The sequence below is a fragment of the Dama dama genome, chromosome 10 (assembly GCF_033118175.1).
Source record: "Dama dama isolate Ldn47 chromosome 10, ASM3311817v1, whole genome shotgun sequence".
Classification (NCBI taxonomy): Eukaryota; Metazoa; Chordata; class Mammalia; order Artiodactyla; family Cervidae; genus Dama; species Dama dama.
The window spans coordinates 27378127-27398649 of NC_083690.1; the positions used below are offsets into that span (position 1 = coordinate 27378127).

A 20523-nucleotide genomic window follows, 5' to 3' on the forward strand; every position below is an offset into this window, starting at 1 on the left:
CCCAACCAGGGCCGCACGAAGCTGAGAAACAAGGTTTAATGTTTTAGCTTCTCCCTCGGCTCCTTTTGTAGCGGCGTAGATCTGTCCCTAGTCTTCCCGTGGCCTCTTTTCTTTGCGTCTGTCTTTGTCTCTGTCAGTTTCACTCTTTGTTCCTCTGCCTCCGGGCTCGTTTCTCGCCAGGTGCCCTGCCCAGTTCCTCCGACTCTGCTTCAGCGACTTGATATCTCTCTTATCTGTTTCTACATGTCTTTGTTTCAAGAGGCCAATCTTTTGCTCCTGTGTGTTTGGTCCGCTGCAGTCTCTCGGTCTCTCTGCCTTTGCATCCTCTCTGACTGGGGGCTCTTAGGGTTACGACTCTGTGAGTCTCCGAATCCGTCTCCGAATCCAAGTCTAAGTCCATCGGCCTGCCTCTACCCAGCATTTATCTGGCGTCTGCCACTAGCTCCCGATCCTGCCTCGGTCTCCCCCAGCCCAGCCCAGCCCAGCCCCCACCCCCGGCCCTCGGCCTCGCCGACCAGCCCGGCTTTGTTTCCTGCGTCTCGGCGCCCCGCCCCCGCCCCGTCTGGGGTCTCCGCCGCCCTCGGCCGCCCTTTGTCTGCCTTGGTCTCTCCCCCACCCCTTTCCCTGGGTCTGTCTTTGGCTGTCTCTTTGTTTCTCCAGGCTGGGGTGGCTGGAGCTGTCTGCCACCTCCGGAGGTCGGCGCGGGTGGCCGGACACAGCGACCATTAGGAAGAGTCTTCGGCCCTCCGCATCCAGCTCCAGCCCAGGAAGCACACGGTTAATACCACCGAGTTCGGGCAATTGGACTCGGCTCAGAGTAGCCCTCTCCGCGGCACGCGGCTGCCCGCCGGCCACCGAGCTCCAGAGGACACGGGCGGCCCCCACAGGCGTGCAGCTCCTCCAGGGTCCTAGAGCGGCCCGGTGCCGCCCGGCGCTTCCGCTTCCCGTCCCCGCCCCCAGCGGCCGCCCCCGGGACGCCCGGGTCCGAGCCCCCTCCCGGTTTGGCGCCGAGCCCGATCCCCGAGCCACTGGTGGCACGGGCACCGGAGCCCCGCGGAGGAGCTCCGGAGGGCCCCGGACTGGCGGAAGCGGCGGCTGAAGCGGCGGCGGCAGCGGCGGGAGGGGAAGGGGGCGTCTGCGCGCCGGAAGGAGCAGCAGGTGCAGGGGCGGCCGGCGGCGCGGGTGGGGGTCACCGGAGCCGCGCCCCGTACCTCGGACACCGGAATGCTGTCCGGTGCCCGTGCCGGCCGGCAGAGGGCAGCGGCAGGGCGCCGCCGTCTGCACATGGCTGTGTGACCGTGAAATTGTGTCTGTCTCCTTGCTCAGGGCGGCGTGCCGGCGATGGAGCGCGCGGTGGGGCCCTGGGGTCCGGATCTCCGTGGCTCAGAGGAGAGAGAGCAGCTGAGAGGCGCCCGCACAGGTGAGGGCCGAAGCGGTGCACCTCCATGGGCAGGTAATGACCGGGTGGGGCCCCCGGTTCTGGGCTTTGCCTAGCCCAGACCCAGAAAAATAGGACGTGAACTGTGCTTCCAGGGAGGGGGAGGGAACCAGTGTTTCTGAGCACCTACTAGGCGACACGCCTTGAGGGGCATCATTTCAAGGACTCTTTCCCCGTCCTCTGCAGTCATCATTCTCGCTGCTTGAGTCCTACTTCAGGCCTCGTTCAATCTCATCCTGGCAAATGCAGCGGCCTCCCCTCAAGCCCTTTTCTCTCCCTTGTGGCACTCACTGTGCAACAAGCCACATTGATCTGAGTCCTGGTCTAATCTTGTCTCCCTCCACAAAAATCTTCCCTAGTTCCCTTCCACTACTAATTAAAAGTGTTAGTCTAGCGTTCAATTCACATCTTCCATGCTTCATCTAGTTGCAACAGCCCTTTTCCAGCTTTATCACACATTCCTTTCCATGGTTTACTTTTTTTCTCCGCTGTGAAAGCCTAGCCCTCTCTCTAATGTCCTCTCTCTCTTGCGACAGCACAGTTCATTCTGAGCCTGCAATTATAATTATTTGTGTTTTATCTTATCTCTCCTACCAACGCTAAGTATCCTGAGGGACAGCTGTGTGTCTGGCTCCTCTCAGGTACATACAAGATGATTGAAGAAATAAACTACAGATTGGGCTAATAAAAAAAAAATCTAATTAGTAAATACTAGGCTTTCCAAATAGAACATAAGGTAGGGCTTAACAGCAGGCTTGGGAATCAGACCCCAGTTAGAAACCTGGCTTTGTTACTTTATAACCTTGAGCGAGTGACTTAAAATTCTCAGAGACTCCATGTCTGTAAAATGGGGACAGTTAATAGTATTACCTCATAGGATTGTTTGCAAGGATTCAGTAATGCTTACTTAAGTGATATGCACATATGAAAGGAATGGTAAAAGGAGGTTACTGTTACTGAGAGGCACAAACAATATAAGGGTTTCGGAAATTCAGAGGAGAGAGATCTTTGCAACCACACATCATCAAGGATGCCTTTCTGGGGAGGTTGCTATTAAAGATAGTGTGTTAATCGCTCCGTCATGTCCGACTCTGCAATCCCATGGACCCACCAGGCTCCTCTGTCTGGAATTCTCCAGGCCAGAATACTGGAGTGGGTGGTCATTCCCTTTTCCAGGGGGTCTTCCTGACCCAGGGATCGAACCTGTTTCTCCCACATTGCAGGCTGATTCTTTACCGTCTGAGCCTCGGAGGGAAGGCTGAGCCAAAAGGCAGGGTCTACCGCTCCTTTTTCTTTCCCCAGGTCTAGGGAATGAGCATGCGGAGATTTCTCAGCCAGATGAGTTTGAACATGCCCCACAGGAGGATGACTTGGAGTTCAAGGAAGAGGAAGATTTGGCCCCAGGTCATGAAGTAGGAAATGCCTCTCTCAAACCTGAAGGCATTCAGACCTGGGATGACCTGTGGGTCCAGAGGGAGGGACCTGGAAAACCTCAGGCTCGGGACAGAGGCCCTCGACTCCTAGGAGAACCACGCTGGGGCCAGGCTAGTGATCGGGCTGCTGTATGTGGCGAGTGTGGCAAGAGCTTTCGGCAGATGTCAGATCTGGTGAAACACCAGCGAACCCACACCGGGGAGAAGCCCTACAAGTGCGGGGTCTGTGGCAAGGGCTTTGGGGACAGCTCTGCCCGGATCAAGCACCAGCGAACTCATAGTGGCGAAAAGCCCTACAGGGCCCGGGCACCAGCCCAGGGGCCCCCAAAGATTCCTCGGTCCAGGATCCCGGCTGGTGAGCGCCCCACTATCTGCGGTGAATGTGGCAAGAGCTTCCGGCAGAGTTCGGACCTGGTGAAACACCAGCGGACACACACGGGCGAGAAGCCATACAAGTGTGGCATCTGTGGCAAGGGCTTTGGCGACAGTTCTGCCCGCATAAAGCACCAGCGGACGCACCGAGGGGAGCAGCCCCCCCGGCCCGTGGTGCCCCGGCGGCAGCCATCTCGAGCGGCCACGGCGGCTGCACAGGGACCTAAGGCCCAGGAGAAGCCATACATCTGCACCGATTGTGGCAAAAGGTTTGTGCTCAGCTGCAGCCTCCTGAGCCACCAGCGCAGTCACCTGGGGCCCAAGCCCTTTGGCTGCGATGTGTGTGGAAAGGAGTTTGCCCGGGGCTCAGATCTGGTGAAGCACCTGCGAGTGCACACGGGAGAGAAGCCCTACCTCTGCCCCGAGTGTGGCAAGGGCTTCGCTGACAGCTCCGCGCGGGTCAAGCACCTCCGCACCCACAGTGGCGAAAGGCCTCACGCCTGTCCCGAGTGTGACCGTACCTTCAGCCTCAGCTCCACCCTCCTCCGCCACCGCCTCACTCACATGGAGCCCCAGGACTTCAGCTTCCCAGGCTACCCGCTGGCCCCCCTGATCCCCAGCCCACCCCCCAGCTCCAGCCCACCCCCACCTCCTCTAGGCACCAGCCCCCCGCTGACGCCTCGAAGCCCTTCACACTCAGGGGATGGCCCTTTTGGCCTGCCTGGCTTGGAGCCGGAGCCTGGGGGCCCACAGGCTGGAGAGCCGCCACCACCACTGGCGGGTGACAAGCCCCACAAGTGCCCTGAGTGTGGCAAGGGCTTCCGCCGGAGCTCGGACCTGGTGAAACACCATCGCGTACACACTGGGGAGAAACCCTACCTCTGCCCAGAATGCGGCAAAGGTTTTGCCGACAGCTCAGCCCGCGTCAAGCACCTCCGCACCCATCGTGGGGAACGGGCTAGGCCGCCACCACCATCCACTCTCCTGAGGCCACATAACCCCCCCGGCCCAGCACCCACTGCCTCTCGATCACGAGTCCGGGCTCAGCCGTCTGGACCCAGCCAGCCCCACGTGTGCGGCTTCTGCGGGAAGGAGTTTCCCCGGAGCTCAGACCTGGTCAAACACAGGCGCACACACACTGGGGAGAAGCCATACAAGTGTGCGGAGTGTGGCAAGGGCTTTGGTGACAGTTCTGCCCGTATCAAGCACCAGCGTGGGCACCTGATCCTGAGGCCCTTTGGGACAGGAGATGGTCGGGCAAAGCCCCTCAAAGAGGAGCCATCAACGGGACTGGAATGATGGGGTCCAGGGAGGGTGGAGGCCCAAGAGACCAAAGGGAGGGTATCTGCTGCTTAAGCAGAGAAGAAAGGGCCCTGGGAGGTGGTGGGAGGGAGAAGGAAGGGAAGAAACCAAGGGGAGAAAGGAGTGAATAGATAGAAATAGAGATTTGGAGACAAATGATCTTGAAGCTCAGGAAACTGTCCTGGCTGGGCTGGGTCAGGACCTTGCCAATGTGGTTTATACCCCTAGCTTCTAGAACACTGCCTAGACTACAATAGGCAATAAATACTTGTTGATAAACTAGCCTTAGCCTGAGGGCCCTTAAAGAATTCTAAATTCCTACTGCCTCTTAACCTGTAAATTGACCCCTCCCAACCTTGCCTCCCCCCCACCCCCACCCAGACCGGCATCCTGAACCTGGTTTGTTAGACCTAGGAGCAATGAGACTTCTGAGGTTAAGGGTTAGAGTGTGAGACAGGGCCATCTTGACCATCCTCCTGATGGGGAGAGTACTGTTGGTAGGCAGGCAGTACCCAGCCTCGGGTCACTGGACATGGTCGGAGCCAGGAAGAGGACACTTGGAGTGAGTCCAGACCCAACTGCCCGACCACCTGGACACAACAGAATAGGTGAGAGACAGCGCAATGAGCACTCATTTGCTCTGGACGCCAAGCCCAGGTCCTGGTGGACGGCAGCAGAGACACATTGGCTGGGAGAAGGGCAGTATAGGAGTGAGGAAAGGCCAGGGAAGCACCAAGGCCTGACAGCCACATCTCCATATGTCTTCTCGCCAATAAACTGCTTCTTATCTGAGGCTTGGACTGGTGTGTGCGTGTGTGTGCATCGTGAGGGGTGAGAAAGGTGCTGAAGGGTCACCACAGACAAAACCCACAAGCCATGTGTAAACCTGCCCTCTTTGAGCCCGTCAAAGAAGTTGGGTCGTCAAAGCTGCTTTTTAGCTCTGGCAACGGGTTAAAAAACGGCCACCAGGTCTGTCAGCTGATGCCCTAGACCTGAGTGCTGGCTGCCCACAGGCGCCACCTACGCCACAGGATCTAGCGCGACCCTTAAAAAGTAAAACGCGACGCCACGGGTGGGAGCGAGAGGGGTTGGTGTTAGGCAAGCTCTGTTGCTATGGCGACAAGTACCCGGGAGAAAAGTGGCCAACCGGTCTGGTAGCGGCGCAGAAGACCGAGACGCTGATTCTCTGCCTTCAGGGAAACCCCGCCTCCCTACGACCCCTTTTTATTTGTCGAGAAACGGGTCATTAGGCTGCATAGCCCAAAGGCGATGTCTCTATCCCCTGGAAAAGGCAACCATATTTCCCAGCCATCCGTGCGTCGTTAGATGCTGGACTCTAATTCCCAGCTTTTTCCAAGGAGGGCGCCAGTAGGGAGGAAGGGGGGAAGAGGAACTGACCTGATTGGCCAGGGACCAAAAAGGCTAGGGCGGTTCACCGATCTAAGAAACGAAGTACAAGACTGCTCTGCAACTTCGCTGGCTTGGCATTTCAGTTAATCTGCGTGCGGGAACGGTCCCTGGGTAGAAGCTCTCGCGACATTAACCACTGGCCGGGCTTCCCTAGAAACCAATGAAAGCTTGCTGCAGCGCGGTTCCTCCCAGCCTTCCCACCCCTACCAAGTTGTTATACAGACTCGAAATCCCAGTGTTTTGACTTCAGCCGCGGGATTCTTTGCGGCTTCTGTCCTTAGATGCACACACCCCTCAAAGACCTTAATGGAGGCCTTTGGGAAGATCGTTTCTGCTGGTTTCCGTGTCTCCCCACCCTACCAGGATGGCTTCCAAGCTACTCTGCAGTGAACTTTGTAAAAATCTGACCACATCACTCCCCTATTAAAAACCCTGCCGTATAGCAGCATGTCCTGTCTGTAAAACTTAACTCCTTAGTTGGCATTCAAGACCTTCCACGTGTGTGGTTTCAGCTCTGTGCCTCTTAAATGTTTTGTTTTGGTAACTTGGAATGCTCCCCACCCCCTATCCAAATACCTTAAGCGTTACTTCCTCCCAGAAGCCTTCCCTAAACTTCCAGCCTGGGTTAGTACCCTCTTCCTCTGAGCCCTTAACACATCAAGAGCTTCTTTAGAATAAAGAGACATTCAACAACAGCACTACCTACTGCGTGCTGGGTATTGGACATAGAAAGATGAACAAGTTAAAATTTCTGCCCTCAGTTTCTATGCAGAAGATAGACATTGAACAAATATTTTCAAGTGTGGTAGGAAGCTTGCAGGTAGGAGAGAATCCTATATGATCCAATGCCTCTTCAAAGAAGTGGCAATTATGTTAAGACGTAAACAATGATGTGGAATATGCTAAGAAAGGAGGAGGTGGGAGATGGGATAGCGGATGGTATGTTCTCTGTACCAAGTCCTTGGGGATTCAGAAGCTCAAGTAAACTTCTACTGAGGCTGAAGGCAAATAGTGAAATGCAGAATAGTGAAAAGAAAGATAAAGACTTTTCCAAATTCAACTTTCTACTGCCTAATTCTAAAAGGGGCCTGGCACACAATAGCCCTCCCTCAATACTTTGGTGAATGATGTCCTTGAACATGATGTGCCCTTCACAAGAGTTCACAATCTCACGAACTGCTACCTGTTTGTCCATCTGGCAAACCCCCACTCATCTTTGAAGGTCCTTTATCTCTTCAGTGAGGCCTGCACCCAATATCCACTCCCTTCCAGGGAGTTATTCACTCACCCCACTGTTTTCCTGCCAGAACACCTATTATTTCCTTTTCATATGTATATTATATATAAAATATTATCTAGGCTTCCCTGGTGGCTCAGACAGTAAAGAATCTGCCTACAATGCAGGAGACCCAGGTTCGATCCCTGGGTTGGGAAGATCCCCCTGGAGAATATATTATTGGGTTTTAAAACTTTTTATTTGTTTTTGGGTGTGCTGGGTCTTTGTTGCTGCGCAGGCCACTCTCTAGTTGTGGTGCGCAGGTTTCTCATTTCAGTGGCTTCTCTTGTTGTGGAGCACAGGCTGTAGTCACACAGGCTCCAGTAGTTGCGGCTCCCAGGCTCTAGAGCACAGGCTCAGTGGTTGTGGCACTCCGGCTTAGTTGCTCCATGGCATGTGGGATCTTCTCCGATTAGGGATCGAACCCATGTCTCCTGCATTGGCAGGGGAATTCTTTATCACTTAAGCCCTACATGTGTATTTTTAAATCATTATCTTCTTCTTCTTCTTTTTTTTTTTTAATCATTATCTTCTTTACTAGACTAAGAGATTCTCAGGAACTAGCTGGGATTCCAGATAGATACTTGTTCATAATCCTCCTTCTGCAAGTGTCTGTTCCCAAATCCTCCCACAGTAGGAGGACCTTCCAGTGGGGACTTTCACTGCTCCCCGCTGAGTCTCCTCACTGATTCTCTGAATCAGGGGGAAGCACGTCTGGCCTTTTGCTAGATTTCCAGCCATAATCTGACCCCTGCCTGCCTCTTTTCCAACTCCCACATGATATTCCTCTTCATTTGGCTCCAGCCACACAAGTCTTCTCTCTTTCCCTCAGACATGCCAACTTTAATCTCACTATAAAGTTTCTCTAGTTCTCTCTAGAACATTCTTCCTCTAGATTGTCAAATGATTAACCCTTTCTCACCATTCAAGTTTCATTTCATGTATTATTTCCTAAGAGATGCCTTCCCTGCTCACATTAAAGAAGCCCCCAACCATAGCCACCCTCTGTTGCACCATCTGGTCCTATTTCCTTCTGATACTTATCCTTAGCTGAAAGTACCTTATTTACTTGGTGACATTTTGTACACCCTGAGAAGTGCCACAGTAGTCAAGGTTTTCGGCTCTTTTGTTCATGACTGCATCTCCAGTGTCTAAAATGGTGTCAGGCACACAGTAGGGCTCAATAAATATTTGATGAGAGAATGAACACAAGTGGTTTGGGGGATCTTGATTGTATCATACTCATTTACCTTCTTTTCACAGCTCTGAGGAAGAGCAAAACTTTGACCAGATGTAATCCCAACATCCAAATTATGCTCTGGGTTCTGCAGACTGAGAATCAGGCTTCACTCCTGGCTCTGCTACCATTTTCCTCATGTAACCTCAGTTCTGAGAGATAATTTGGTGCAACAGAAACAATATGAGCTTTGGAATTTGTTACTTACCAGCTATGTGACTTTGAGCATATTACTTAAGCTCTCTAAGCTTTTAGTTCCCTCATTTGTCAAAGGAAGATAATATTATTGATCCCCACAGGGTTGTTGTAAGGACACTAGGGATTGTAAGCACTTACTGAATGTTATTTCTCTTTTCTTTCATCATTTCTGAATCCACATTGCCCCATTCATAAAATGCGAGAATTAGGTTATCTTTTTCAAGTGGGAAATACAAGAAGTGGGAAAATACAGATCTTTATATATGAACTATCTTAATTTTTAAATGTTGGGAATTAAAATTTGTAAAACCTCTCAGGCTTTTTTTGAAGTTTACTTTTAAACCTGAGGGCCAAAATACTTCTGTGGACTGGATCTGGTCTGTGTGGTATAAATTTCCACCTAGGCTACTGGGCTGTCAGAGATGCTATGACAACACTTACTGTGGAACTTAGGTAAATCAGTTTACCTCCTTGAACTTCAGTTAGCTCATCTGTGAAATGGACCCACCTTTGTGAGGAGATCAGGGGTGTAAAAGGCTTAGCCTAACGATGGCGCCCAAGAGGCGCACCACACAATAAATGGCAGCGATAACTGGGGTGCCTGTTGGTAAGTATGTACTAAAGGGGCAAGGTATCCCAGAGACCAGGAAACCTGAAGGCAATGCCGGGAAAGCAGAAAAGATGGAAGAAGAGGCAAAAAGAGGGAAGGAGAGAGGTAAGGAGGCAACAGGGTCCGCCCTCCAGGCGGGGCGCCAGCGAGAGGCCCAGGCAGGGGCGGGAGCGCACGTGGCCTATTTCGGGCGGAGCAGACGCGCTTGGCCGCCACGGAGACCTCCGAGCCGGCCAAAGGAAACGAGCTTTGAAGGTAGGTCACAACTAGACTGCGAGGACGTTGAACACCGAGTAGGCCGGCCTGGGGTCTTTGGGAGTTAGGGGATAGCTGAAGGCGCTGGGTGTGGGCTTGCCACCCTCCCAGGGCAGTTTGGGCCGGACGCCTGGGTCCTCTGGCCCCTCCCCCTCGGGGGCGGAGTTTGTGTTCTGAACCAATGGCCGGTTGCCTCTGAGGCCACGCCCACGCCCCGCCCCCGGAGTCGCGGCGTCGCAGAGTGCCCAACCGCCCGGCGCCCTGGCCTGGGGCAGCGCGAGCGCCCGAACCTGCGGCTGGTGAGTGCGCACCCCCCAGGGTCTCCGCCCCGATCCCGCCTCCAGCCCGTGCCCTAGAGCTCCGGGCCGCTGACCCAGGCTCCTGGGAGTGACTCAGCGCGGGGAGGGTGGCGTCTCACCGGGGCTGGAGATTCGAAGTGTTCAGGGCCTTGAATGCCAGGATGAGTAGCGTGAACGAGTCTTTCGAGCTGGTCCCGGGACAAGGCTGGGGCCTAGGGCCGGGTTGGGATACAGGGAAGAGGGTCAGACACAGATCTGGGCACGGGAGGAGAAGCCACGGCTGCATCGCCTTGTGTGGGCCAGAGCCATGGTCGGGGGGGGCGGGTCCTGAGCTGACTCAGCTCCCTGCCCCAGGACACCAAGATGCCCGGTGAACAGCAGACGGAGGAGGAGGAGGAGGAAGAGATGCAAGAGGAGATGGTGCTGCTGGTGAAGGGTGAGGAGGAAGAGGGTGAAGAGAAGTATGAAGTGGTGAAACTCAAGATCCCTATGGACAACAAGGAGGTACGTGTCCCACACCACGGGGGTCCCATCGGCCCTAAATCTGGTGCAGGTCCAACCTCCCTCAGTCAGAAGCCAGGGATCCTCCCCCTACTTTCCCTGGACTCTCAGGCTTAGAATCTCAAGAGTTGGCCACCCATCCTTCTGTCCCATTGTCCATGCTGCCACAATACAGATGTCACGCCTACTGTGCCAGGCTCTGTGCTGGGTGCTGGAGAGTAAATGCCCTCCTCGGTTTCTCGTGGAGCTTGATGTATAGCAGGGTTAGACTGACAAGGGCGTGGAAGGTTTAAAGAGGGGAGTTTTAAGCAGATCAAAATATGAGTTAGATTTCCCCTTTCGGGACCCTAGCTGCCACTAGGTATATTTCTATTTCCCAGAACTCTACAAGACTCCCACCCCAAGCCACAGCAGCCCTTGTGTCCATATGCAGGGTTTCTGGGCCCGGGTTCCCTGATTTCTTCCTGCACAGTGGCCAGTTCCCAGGAAAAGAAAGTTCTGCTGCCCCCTAGTGGGTGTGGTGGGGCCTAGGGGGAGGGGGCTGGCTTCTGTGGCCTCCTCTTCCAGTCAAAATAACTATTTAGGGAATTCCCTGGCGGTTCAGTGGTTAGGACTCCATGCTTTCACTGCCTTGGCCCGTTTAGTTCTGTTTTTCTCAGGCCTCCTTGGCCCATCCTCCTAGCTCAGCCTGCCTCTTCCGGCCCTGTGAATCCCCTGGTCTCCTTTGGCCTGTAAGTTAAGAAAAAGACTCCCGAGTTAGGGTGGACTTCCAACTCCATCAGTTACTTACCAGCTGTGTGACCTTTGGCAAGTTTAACCTCTTTGTGCCTCAGTTTCCTCATTGGTAAAAGTGAAATCATAATAGCACCTACTTCTTGGGATTGGAAGGATTAAATGAGTTAATACTTGTCAAGAGTTAGAACTGTGTCTGGCACACAATAAACACTCTGTACATATTTTTTGCTATTATTATTCATTCTTCCTCCTAAAGTTCAGGACTTTGGGCTAGGTCATCCTTCTGGAGATGTTTCAACTCATTTTTATCAAGGCCTCAATAAGGCTGAATCCTGGGGCTGGATGTCAACAGGGAAACCAACATAGAGGCCTAGACAGAGGAGTGAAGGCAAATAACTCAAGGCAGTAGGAAACGTTTCAGGGAAATAACTTTGACATGGGCCTTGTAAACTTAGTGGGAATATGGCAAATAGAGGAGGAGGAAGGGCATTCCAGGATGAGGACACAGCAAGTGCTCAGAAAAGATAAGGCCAGAGAAACAGATGGACCAGAGAGTAAAAGGTGTTTACGTATAGTCAGCCTATAGATTTGTACCTACTGTGTTAGGTTATGCAGTGCCATGAGAAGCTTCAAATCAGAGAAGAGGCATGATCACATTTCCTTTTTAGAAGAATCGTTGGCTGTTATGGGGAGACCAGGTCAGGTAAGGCTGATGGCCTGCTCTAAGGTACTGGCAGCAGTGGAGGGAAGGTGGAAAGAAGGAGATATTTGGGAACACTGTTTGGAGTGACTGGAGCTAAGGATGGGAAGGGTGGGGGTCGGCATGGCTAGTCATGAAAGGGCGGTAGGGCTACACTCTGAGTGGTGTCACTTAGTGGTTAAAAGCATCGGCTCAAATCCTGACGACCACATTTACCAGCTTTGCCTCAACAGCTTTCTCAACTATAAAATGAGATAATGAAAGTAAGATCCTTGAAATCCAGAGTAAATATCACGTGGGTGACTGGATTTGGAGGAGAGTAGAAATATGAGTTACACACACACATCCCACAAAGATTTAGCACTGTGCCCACAAAATAGCTCATCAACTTGCTGTGTGGTCTCCTTGAGTCTGGGTTCTTATGAAATAGTGGTCTCCAAAGCTCAGTGTCCACATTCTGTAAGTCTCAGCTCTCACATGGCCAGTCATTGTCCAGGACAGGCCCTAATTATGGTGCACACAGGGATTAGAGTAGTCTCTCACCTCCTATCAAAATCCAAACTATCTTTAATGAATAGAAAGATTTTCCCAGAGGGCTCTATGTGCATCCAATTCTGTCTTTTCCTCCTTAAAATCGAACCTTGAGTGGTTTTGTTTCCCTAAGCTCCCACGCCTGGCATTCCAAGCTCTTCATCCTTCAACCTCATGGCTTCATCTCTAGTCAGTCAGCATCCTTCCCATGCCCCAGTTTCAAGTACATCTGACCTCGAAGACTTTGCCCGTGTGGTCTTTTAGCCTGTAAAATGCTCTTTACTTTTCCCATCTGCTTTCTCTGGGAGTAGTGCGCCTCTCTTCTAGATCAGTTTTCATTTTTAACATGCATACATTCCACTTGCGGGTCTTGCTAAAGTGAAGATTCTGATTCAGTAGGTTTGGAGTGGGATTTGAGATTCTGCATTTCTAACAAGTTGCCAGTGACGCTGCTGGTCTATGGACCACCCTTCTTGTCGCAATGAGTGAGGGAGGTCAGGATTGTATTATATACTCTGTACTCCAAAGAAGGGAGATTTGGACAGCTAAAAGAATCCAGGGGAGGGAGACAAGCTGTGGAGGTGACCTCAAACTTGTCAGTGAGATAGGATTGCATCATGGCTGAGAGAAAAGGCATTTTGGACAATGACAGCCTTCCAGTGTAAACCCTGGCCCTGCTGATGGATCAGCTGTAGGGCCTTGATGGTCACTTACTTCTGAGTCTTCTATCCTTATTTTAAAATAGAGCTAATACAACCTAACCCAAAGGGTTGTGAGAATTTAAAACAAGAACATGGGTGAAAAGTATTTATTGCAGTTCCTGGCACATAGTGAGTGCTTAGTAAATGGTAGTTATTTATTAATTAGAAAAGTAATGGTTGAAGAAGAAACTGGAACGTTTGCTCTTTTTTTAAACTTAAGCAGAAAGGCAAAAATCACTAACTTTAAATACTTGGATTATCACATTATTAAACTACATCATATCCCCCTAGTGCTCTCATGTTAAGAGTGCAGATACCCATTATTCTAATTTTAAAATCTGACAGTCATAGAATTGAAAAGACATGTAAGTCTGGTATTTGCCAAACTTCATTCACGTGTCTATTGCTCACCTGTTGTGCTCATTTATTTAGTTGCCTTTAAATAGATTCACATTGTTTTGATAAATAAATTTACCTTCATCTGAACAATAATGCCGATAAAACTGTGGGTTTCATGTGATCTGTTGTTTTTCTAATAACCATGAAGATAAATACATGATGATCATGATGATAAAAGTAAGCCTACATAATACTTAGAAGCCTTTTGCATTCTGTGATGTGCATACTTCAAGTCGGCAAATACTTAATGTTACCTAGCCTACCTTGCCCTCCTTGGTTCAGTGAGGCGTTGGGGTGGGGGGGGGGGGGGGGAGGGACTTTCCTGGGGTCTTAATGAGCTAGACTCAACCCCTCACCAAGATTCTTCCTGGGGCACCCAAGGCCTCTCCTCCTGGAGTTGGAGATTCCAAGGGTACTTGTGTGAAGAATTTCTTTTTCCCAAATTAGTGAATCCAGGGTTAAGAAAGTCCTCAGGCTGGTCGGTCACCTAAAAGAAGGGTGCCAAAGAAAAAAAAGGGGCCAGAAAAATATAGATATAATGAGAAAAATTCTTTCCACGATATAAACCCCATAGTTGTTAAAACCAGGGCAAGACTGGAAAGTGTGACCTTGAATTCAGACTGTGCCAAATTGCTGTGGGGAGTTTCTCAATTTAAAGTATCAAGTTGTATTTTAACCTTGAATCCCTCTTGGAGAGTTCCAGGCACTTGGAATCCAGCCGCTGGCACATCTTGGCACTCTGAGTGCAGGGAAGCAGTGTAGCCTACTGCTGAAGGATGAGAACTCTATAAAGTCAGTCCTGACTCCCATGGGCTATATCAATTTAATCTCTCTCAGTTCAGTTTTCTCAGTTTCCAAAAGATAATGCCTGATCCTGGGGGTAGGGGTGGGGGAAGAGGGGTGACAGGAAGATTTAATACAATAATGTATTGTACATAACAACACTGTCAAATCTTACACTCTAATGTTGTTATCACTAATATCATTGTATAAACTGTTGTAGCCAGGGTTGCCTTGCTTGGTGACTAATTTTTCAAACTGCTTTGTTTCCGCATTTCTGAAAAAGTGAAAGTGAAAGTCACTCAGTCATGTCCGACTCTTTGCGACCCCTTGGACTATATACAGTCCATGGAATTCTCCAGGCCAGAATACTGGAGTGGGTAGCCTTTCCCTTCTACAGGGGATCTTCCCAACTCAGGAATCGAACCCAGGTCTCCCACATGGCAGGCAGTTTCTTGACCAGCTGAGCCACAAGGGAAGCCCCACATTTCTGAGGTGGTTAACAAAAAGCTGCTGTCTTTTAAAAATTAATTAATTATTTTGGCTGTGCCAGGTCTTAGTTGTGGGATGTAGGATCTAGTTCCCTGACTAGGGATTGAACCTGGGCCCCCTGCATTGGGAGCATGGAGGCTTAGCCACTGAACCACCAGGGGAGTCCCAAAAAGCTACTGTCTTTTTTTTTTTTTTTTTTAAGCTACTGTCTTTAACAAAGGATCTTGAAGGCCCTGAAGCTGCTCTCCTTACAACTTCAGAAAAAGGCCTTACTACTCCCTAGTTGTCACCTCTCTTAAACTGTTTCTTTATCTATAAAAGAATAATGATAATTACTTGGTAGAGAAGGAATATGGGGAGACAGAAGCTAATGCTGTCTTATCCTTAATACATGCCTGGTTTTTCACTTGGTCATGAATTAATATTCTATTTGCTTAGTCCATGAAAGTGAAAGTGAAGTACCCCATGGACTGTAGCATACCAGGCTCCTCTGTCCATGGGATTTTCCAGGCAAGAGTACTGGAGTGGGCTGCCATTTTCTTCTCCAGGGTATCTTCCCAACCCAGGGATCGAACCCATGTTCCTGCATTGCAGACAGGCACTTTACCATCTGAGCCACCAGGGAAGCCCTGCTTAGTCCATAGTAGAGATTCAACATCACTTTTGCTAGGATGAGCCTTCTCTTTTCTATGAAGGAAGCAGTGTGTCCTCAGTACTCCTCTTTACTGTTAGTGCAAACTGTTTTTCCTTCATCTGCCTCTTATAAAGCATTTCTTTTTCTGATTTTATCTCTAGAGACCCAGACCTCATGAAACTGACATATTCTCCAATTTTTTTCATTTCAGGCCTCAGAGTATTTGGGTTTCATGCTTGCTGCCTTTTGTGCAGCTTTAAACAATGATAGGTGCTTGCTCTTAAAAGTTTATTAAAGAGTCTAAACTTGATTGTAGCCTGGCTCTAAGACATCATGCTCTCCTGGGTCTCTGACCTCACTGGCTGCTCAATCTCCTTTGCTGGCTGCTTCACATCTTGCTTCCCAGTTCTCTCTAGTCCCTGAACTCATCCAGTCTCAAGGCTTTAAAAATCCCCTGCAGGCTGATGTCTTCCCAATTTACATCTCCAGCCTGGGCCTCTCTCCTGAGCTCCAGATGTGTCCAGGACAACTGTGGGTAGGATCAGAAACAGACCACAGGTACCAACTCGTTGTTCCCCCCCGCAACACTCCCCCCCCTCCCCCCACCATTCTGTAGATGACAACTCTGCCTTTGCAGTTGCTAAGCTCAAAATCCTTGGAGTCATCTTGACGCCTCTCTTTCTTTGTATCTCATGTCTAATCTATCATCAGGTTGGCTGTCTCCAATTGCAGAATATATCCAGAAGCAGACCACTTCTCACCACTTTCACTTTCCACCTCTGTCACCTGGGTCCAAGCCATTGTCTTCCCTGGCCTGCAGTACAGGGGCCTCCTCGGTGGGTTTCTGCCCCTTCCCCTCCTTCATTCTGTGGAACCTTTTAAAATATGAGTCTTATCTGTCCCTCATTGCTCAGAACCTTCCGACATCTCCTCTACTGGTTCCTCATCAGATTCTCATTCAAGGATCTATGCTAAGATAACGCGCATTAAGGACCACTCCATGGATTACTCCTCCCCTACTGTGTTCTGCCCTAGGCACTTTTTCTTGCCATTCCTGGAACAGAAAAACTCCTGCCTCAGGGCCTTGTTTTCCCCTTTTCCCTTCTGGAAGCTGCTCTTTCACCTCCTTTAGGTAAAGGCTCAGATGACATCAGTGAGGTTTCTTAACCCTATTTAAATTTACACCATCCCCCCAGTACCAGCACCCCTTTTATCCATTCTTCCTGAAATTATGAGTTAAAAAAAAATTTAATGCTGAATCCCCAGTTCCTAGAACAGAGTCTGGCACATTACGCGCTCAATAAATTTTGGTTGAATTAATAAAGAATAGCTGGAACGACACCAGGCATTGTGATATGTGCGTTAATTCTCTCATTAGACGCACACAACAGTACTGAGAGGTGCACCCCTTGGCTTTAACTACTGTACAAACCGGGGACGGGGAGGCTGCAGCTGGCGGAGCCCCAGGTCTCCGGCTCCCGGGTCTCTCCGTCAGGGCTGATCTGTCCCCCCTCTCCCCGCAGGTCCCGAGCGAGGCGCCAGCGCCGTCGGCAGACCCGGCGCGCCCACACGCGTGCCGGGACTGCGGCCGCGCCTTTGCACGCCGCTCCACACTGGCCAAGCACGTCCGCATACACACGGGCGAGCGGCCCTTTGCGTGCACCGAATGTGGCCGGCGCTTCTCGCAGAAGTCGGCGCTGACCAAACACAGCCGCACCCACACGGGCGAACGGCCTTACGAGTGCCCGGAGTGCGACAAGCGCTTCTCCGCCGCCTCGAATCTGCGGCAGCACCGGCGGCGCCACACGGGCGAGAAGCCGTACGCATGCGCACAATGCGGCCGCCGCTTCGCGCAGAGCTCCAACTACGCACAGCATCTGCGCGTGCACACGGGCGAGAAGCCGTACGCGTGCCCGGACTGCGGACGCGCCTTCGGCGGCAGTTCATGCCTGGCGCGCCACCGACGCACGCACACGGGCGAGCGGCCGTACGCCTGCGCCGACTGCGGCACGCGCTTCGCCCAGAGCTCGGCGCTGGCCAAGCACCGGCGCGTGCACACGGGCGAGAAGCCGCACCGCTGCCCCGTGTGCGGCCGCGGCTTCGGCCACCGCTCCAACCTGGCGGAGCATGCGCGCACGCACACCGGCGAGCGGCCCTATCCCTGCTCCGAGTGCGGCCGGCGCTTCCGCCTCAGCTCGCACTTCATCCGCCACCGTCGCGCGCATATGCGGCGCCGTCTCTATATCTGCGCCGGCTGCGGCCGGGACTTCAAGCTGCCAGCTGGAGCCACTGCCACCGAGCGCTGCCCAGATTGTGAGGGCAGCTGAGCCGCCGTTTCTTTTCTCCGCGGGGTGCGAGCCTCCAGCTGGGGAGGGGCACTCTGGGATTCCAACCTGGGGCTGCGTTAACCTGGACAACTCCCCGCCCCACCACCAGCGTCTTGAATAGGATGGGACTGGCAGGTCTGGCTGCCCTGGAACTGGGAGACAGGATTCCCCTACCGGGATCCCTGGAAACGTGCCCACTTCCCCCTCATTACATCCCCTCGGCCCATGTTAGAGTGAATAAAGTATTATATCCTCACCCCATCCGTGCCTGTGAATGAGGTGGGCGGGGAGAGGCGGGGAGTTGGGGGTCTCCCTAGGCTTAGGTGAATTAAGTGAATCGGCATGGATTCAAGTGGGGCTATAAGCCCAAAAGGGTTCCAGGAACTGGGTTTGTGGGTGTGGAGTCATTCTACACTTGCTCCTTGGTTATGTCTTCATGAACTCAGATCTAGAAAGGTTCATAAATTTGTGACATTCGTGATCAACGGGTAATGCATTTTGCAGAACTTTGGTGAGTGGGCATGAACATCATGCAACTCAGTCTAGCAGAGAAGCGATAGTGGCAACTTTGTGTGCAGGTGTATGCTCAGTCATGTCTCTCTCTCAATGGTAGCCCACCAGGCCCCTCTGGCTATGTAATTTCCCAGGAAGAGTACTGGAGCAGGTTGCTATTTCCTTCGGAATCTTCCCAACCCAGTAATTGAACTCATGTCTCTTGACTTGCCTGCATTGGTAGGCGGATTCTTTACCGCTGCACCACCTGAGTTTAAAGGCCTTCAGCGCTACATTATTACTAGCTCATTTTCATCCTCAAAGCATTCCAAAGTTAGGTAACTCACTTTACCTCTATTTCTGCAGATAAGCAGATAGGTACTGACAGCCAGTCAGTAGTCCCTTGGGGGACTGACAGCAGTCCCTTGTCACTGGGACAATGATGGTGGAGCTATTGGATAGGAGAGATCCTCAGTGCAATCTTGGAGTTTAGAGAAGCTCTTCTCAGAGGTGACATTTTTTTTAGCTGTGCCCTGCAAGGATCTTAGTTCCCTGACCAGGGATCGAACCTGCACCCTCCTCCATTGGAAGAAGCGTGGAGTCTTAACCACTGGACTGCCAGGGAAATTCCCTCAGAGGTGACATTTGAGCTAGTCTTAAGGTCAAGAGAGTTGCGGTTGGGGAGGTATGAAGAGAGCCCCAGAACCTGCATGGCAGACTTGTTAGAGCTTGCAGACATCCCCGGGGGTGGAATGTAGAGACAAGAAGCAAGGAGGTTGGCAGGAGACAAACCACTAAGGACATTGAAAGCCAAGTGAACGGTTCAGAGGCCACACAGAAGCCTTGAGGGATTAGAGGGGAGGGAGGGATCTGACATATTATAGAACTAGAATTCATAGGCGTTAAAGTGGACCTGGGACACAGGAGAGTTGGGCTGATTTCACTTCTTAGCTTGGGGGATTGCAGGCAGTGTCACTGAGATGGGGACACAGGATGAGGAGCAGGAGGGGAGTTAAATGGCAGCCATTGTTGCAGCCCAGTCTGGACACAAAGATGTGGAGGCATCAGGGAGGTGATAGAAGTAACAGCTCAGGGGTGTCAGGTCTGGAAGCTATGGCACCACATCCAGAGAGGGTACTCAAGAACTTGAATCTGTGAATGAACAGCCAGAGGTAGAAAGAAAACCGAAAGTGTCTGGGAAATCTAGAGGAAAGTGTTTCACAGAGGAAATTTAGCTGTCAGATGCTGCTCTGGTGACCACTGTGTGTGTATGAATTCAGGGAAAGCAAAGAGAACAGTTTCAGTTGAGGTGTGTGCATGCTCAGTCGTGTTGTGTCTGACTCTTTGCGACCCCATGGACTGTAGCCCGCCAGGCTCCTCTCTTTGTGGAATTCTCCAGGCAAGAGTACTGGAGTGGATTGCCATTTCCTCCTCCACAGGATCTTCCTGACCCAGGGATTGAACCCGCGCCTCCTGTATCACAGGTGGATTCTTTACCCCTGAGCCAACAGGGAAACCCCTCCAAGGAAGGGGTGGGGGTGAAAGCCAACCTTGAGTGGGTTAGGGCAGAAATGAGAGAATAAGGAAGCAGAGTGGGTGGCTTGGCTGTGAAAAATCATGATGGAAGTAGCTGGAGTTTTGTTGATTTTGCCTTATCAATAGGGAAGAGGCTTGATTATGCTTTATGGGCTGGTGGGAAGGGCTAATGGAAAGGAAGAGACCTTAATTATATAGAGGAGAGAGGAGATAATTGATCAAGGAGACAGGATGAAATAAGAGATCAATAAGATAAAGCTCTTGCTATCACTGACGGGAAGGTTTGGAACTTAAAGCAATTCCAGCCTGATGGATTCTCTCACCAGGGAAGTAAGAGAGGTCACTGGTTAAGAGGGCGTGAGGCCCTTAATAAGAGGACTGAGGCCAGTCAAGTGGAAAGCTTCATTTCACTGATGTGGAAACAGGGTGAAGGAGGCAGGCCACAGGTTATCTCTGAAAAGGAAGTGATGTGCCTGAGGTCACACAACATGTGAATCATACATTCCCAACAATATCTTTAGATAGAAGTGGAACAAACAAATTTGTCTTGGGAAGGAAGGCTGTGACGGGGTGGGGGTGGGGGGGTGGGATGGGAAGTGTTAGGTATTCCAAGGTCCAAAAGAAAATAAGCTTTGTTGTGCTCCACACCAGACAGACCTGACCCTGATCTGTGTTGGGGGCCAAGGGAGAAGGGCAGAGGGCTCTCACAACTCTGGGGTCTGATGGATAAGACTGGGGCCTGGGACTCAGGCCCAGGCCGGCCTTAACATATTTCCTGCCCTGGGCCCCTGAAAGTTTTGAGTTGAAAAGCAAACTGATAACAACAACTGCAAACTTAACAACTACCTACTATGCACCAGACACT

At 51.4% G+C, this 20523-nt stretch overlaps 1 protein-coding gene across 1 annotated transcript; it reads left to right on the forward strand.

Moving 5' to 3' along the window:
- The first annotated feature begins 1026 nt into the window (after positions 1-1026).
- ZNF48 (zinc finger protein 48) lies at positions 1027-17891 on the forward strand. The gene is made up of 6 exons (XM_061152347.1): positions 1027-1158; positions 1327-1453; positions 2741-4540; positions 9643-9830; positions 10185-10334; positions 16827-17891. The coding sequence occupies exons 2-6, from the start codon at positions 1342-1344 to the stop codon at positions 17628-17630; spliced, it is 3054 nt and encodes a 1017-aa protein (XP_061008330.1). The 5' UTR covers positions 1027-1158; positions 1327-1341; the 3' UTR covers positions 17631-17891.
- Positions 17892-20523: the final 2632 nt, after the last annotated feature.

Coding starts and splice junctions, on each gene's coding strand:
- ZNF48 (XM_061152347.1), top strand. CDS start 1,342: ATGGAGCGCGCGGTGGGGCCCTGGGGTCCGGATCTCCGTGGCTCAGAG. Junction 9,831..10,184: donor AGCGCCCGAACCTGCGGCTG/GTGAGTGCGCAC, acceptor TCCCTGCCCCAG/GACACCAAGATGCCCGGTGA. Junction 10,335..16,826: donor TCCCTATGGACAACAAGGAG/GTACGTGTCCCA, acceptor CTCTCCCCGCAG/GTCCCGAGCGAGGCGCCAGC.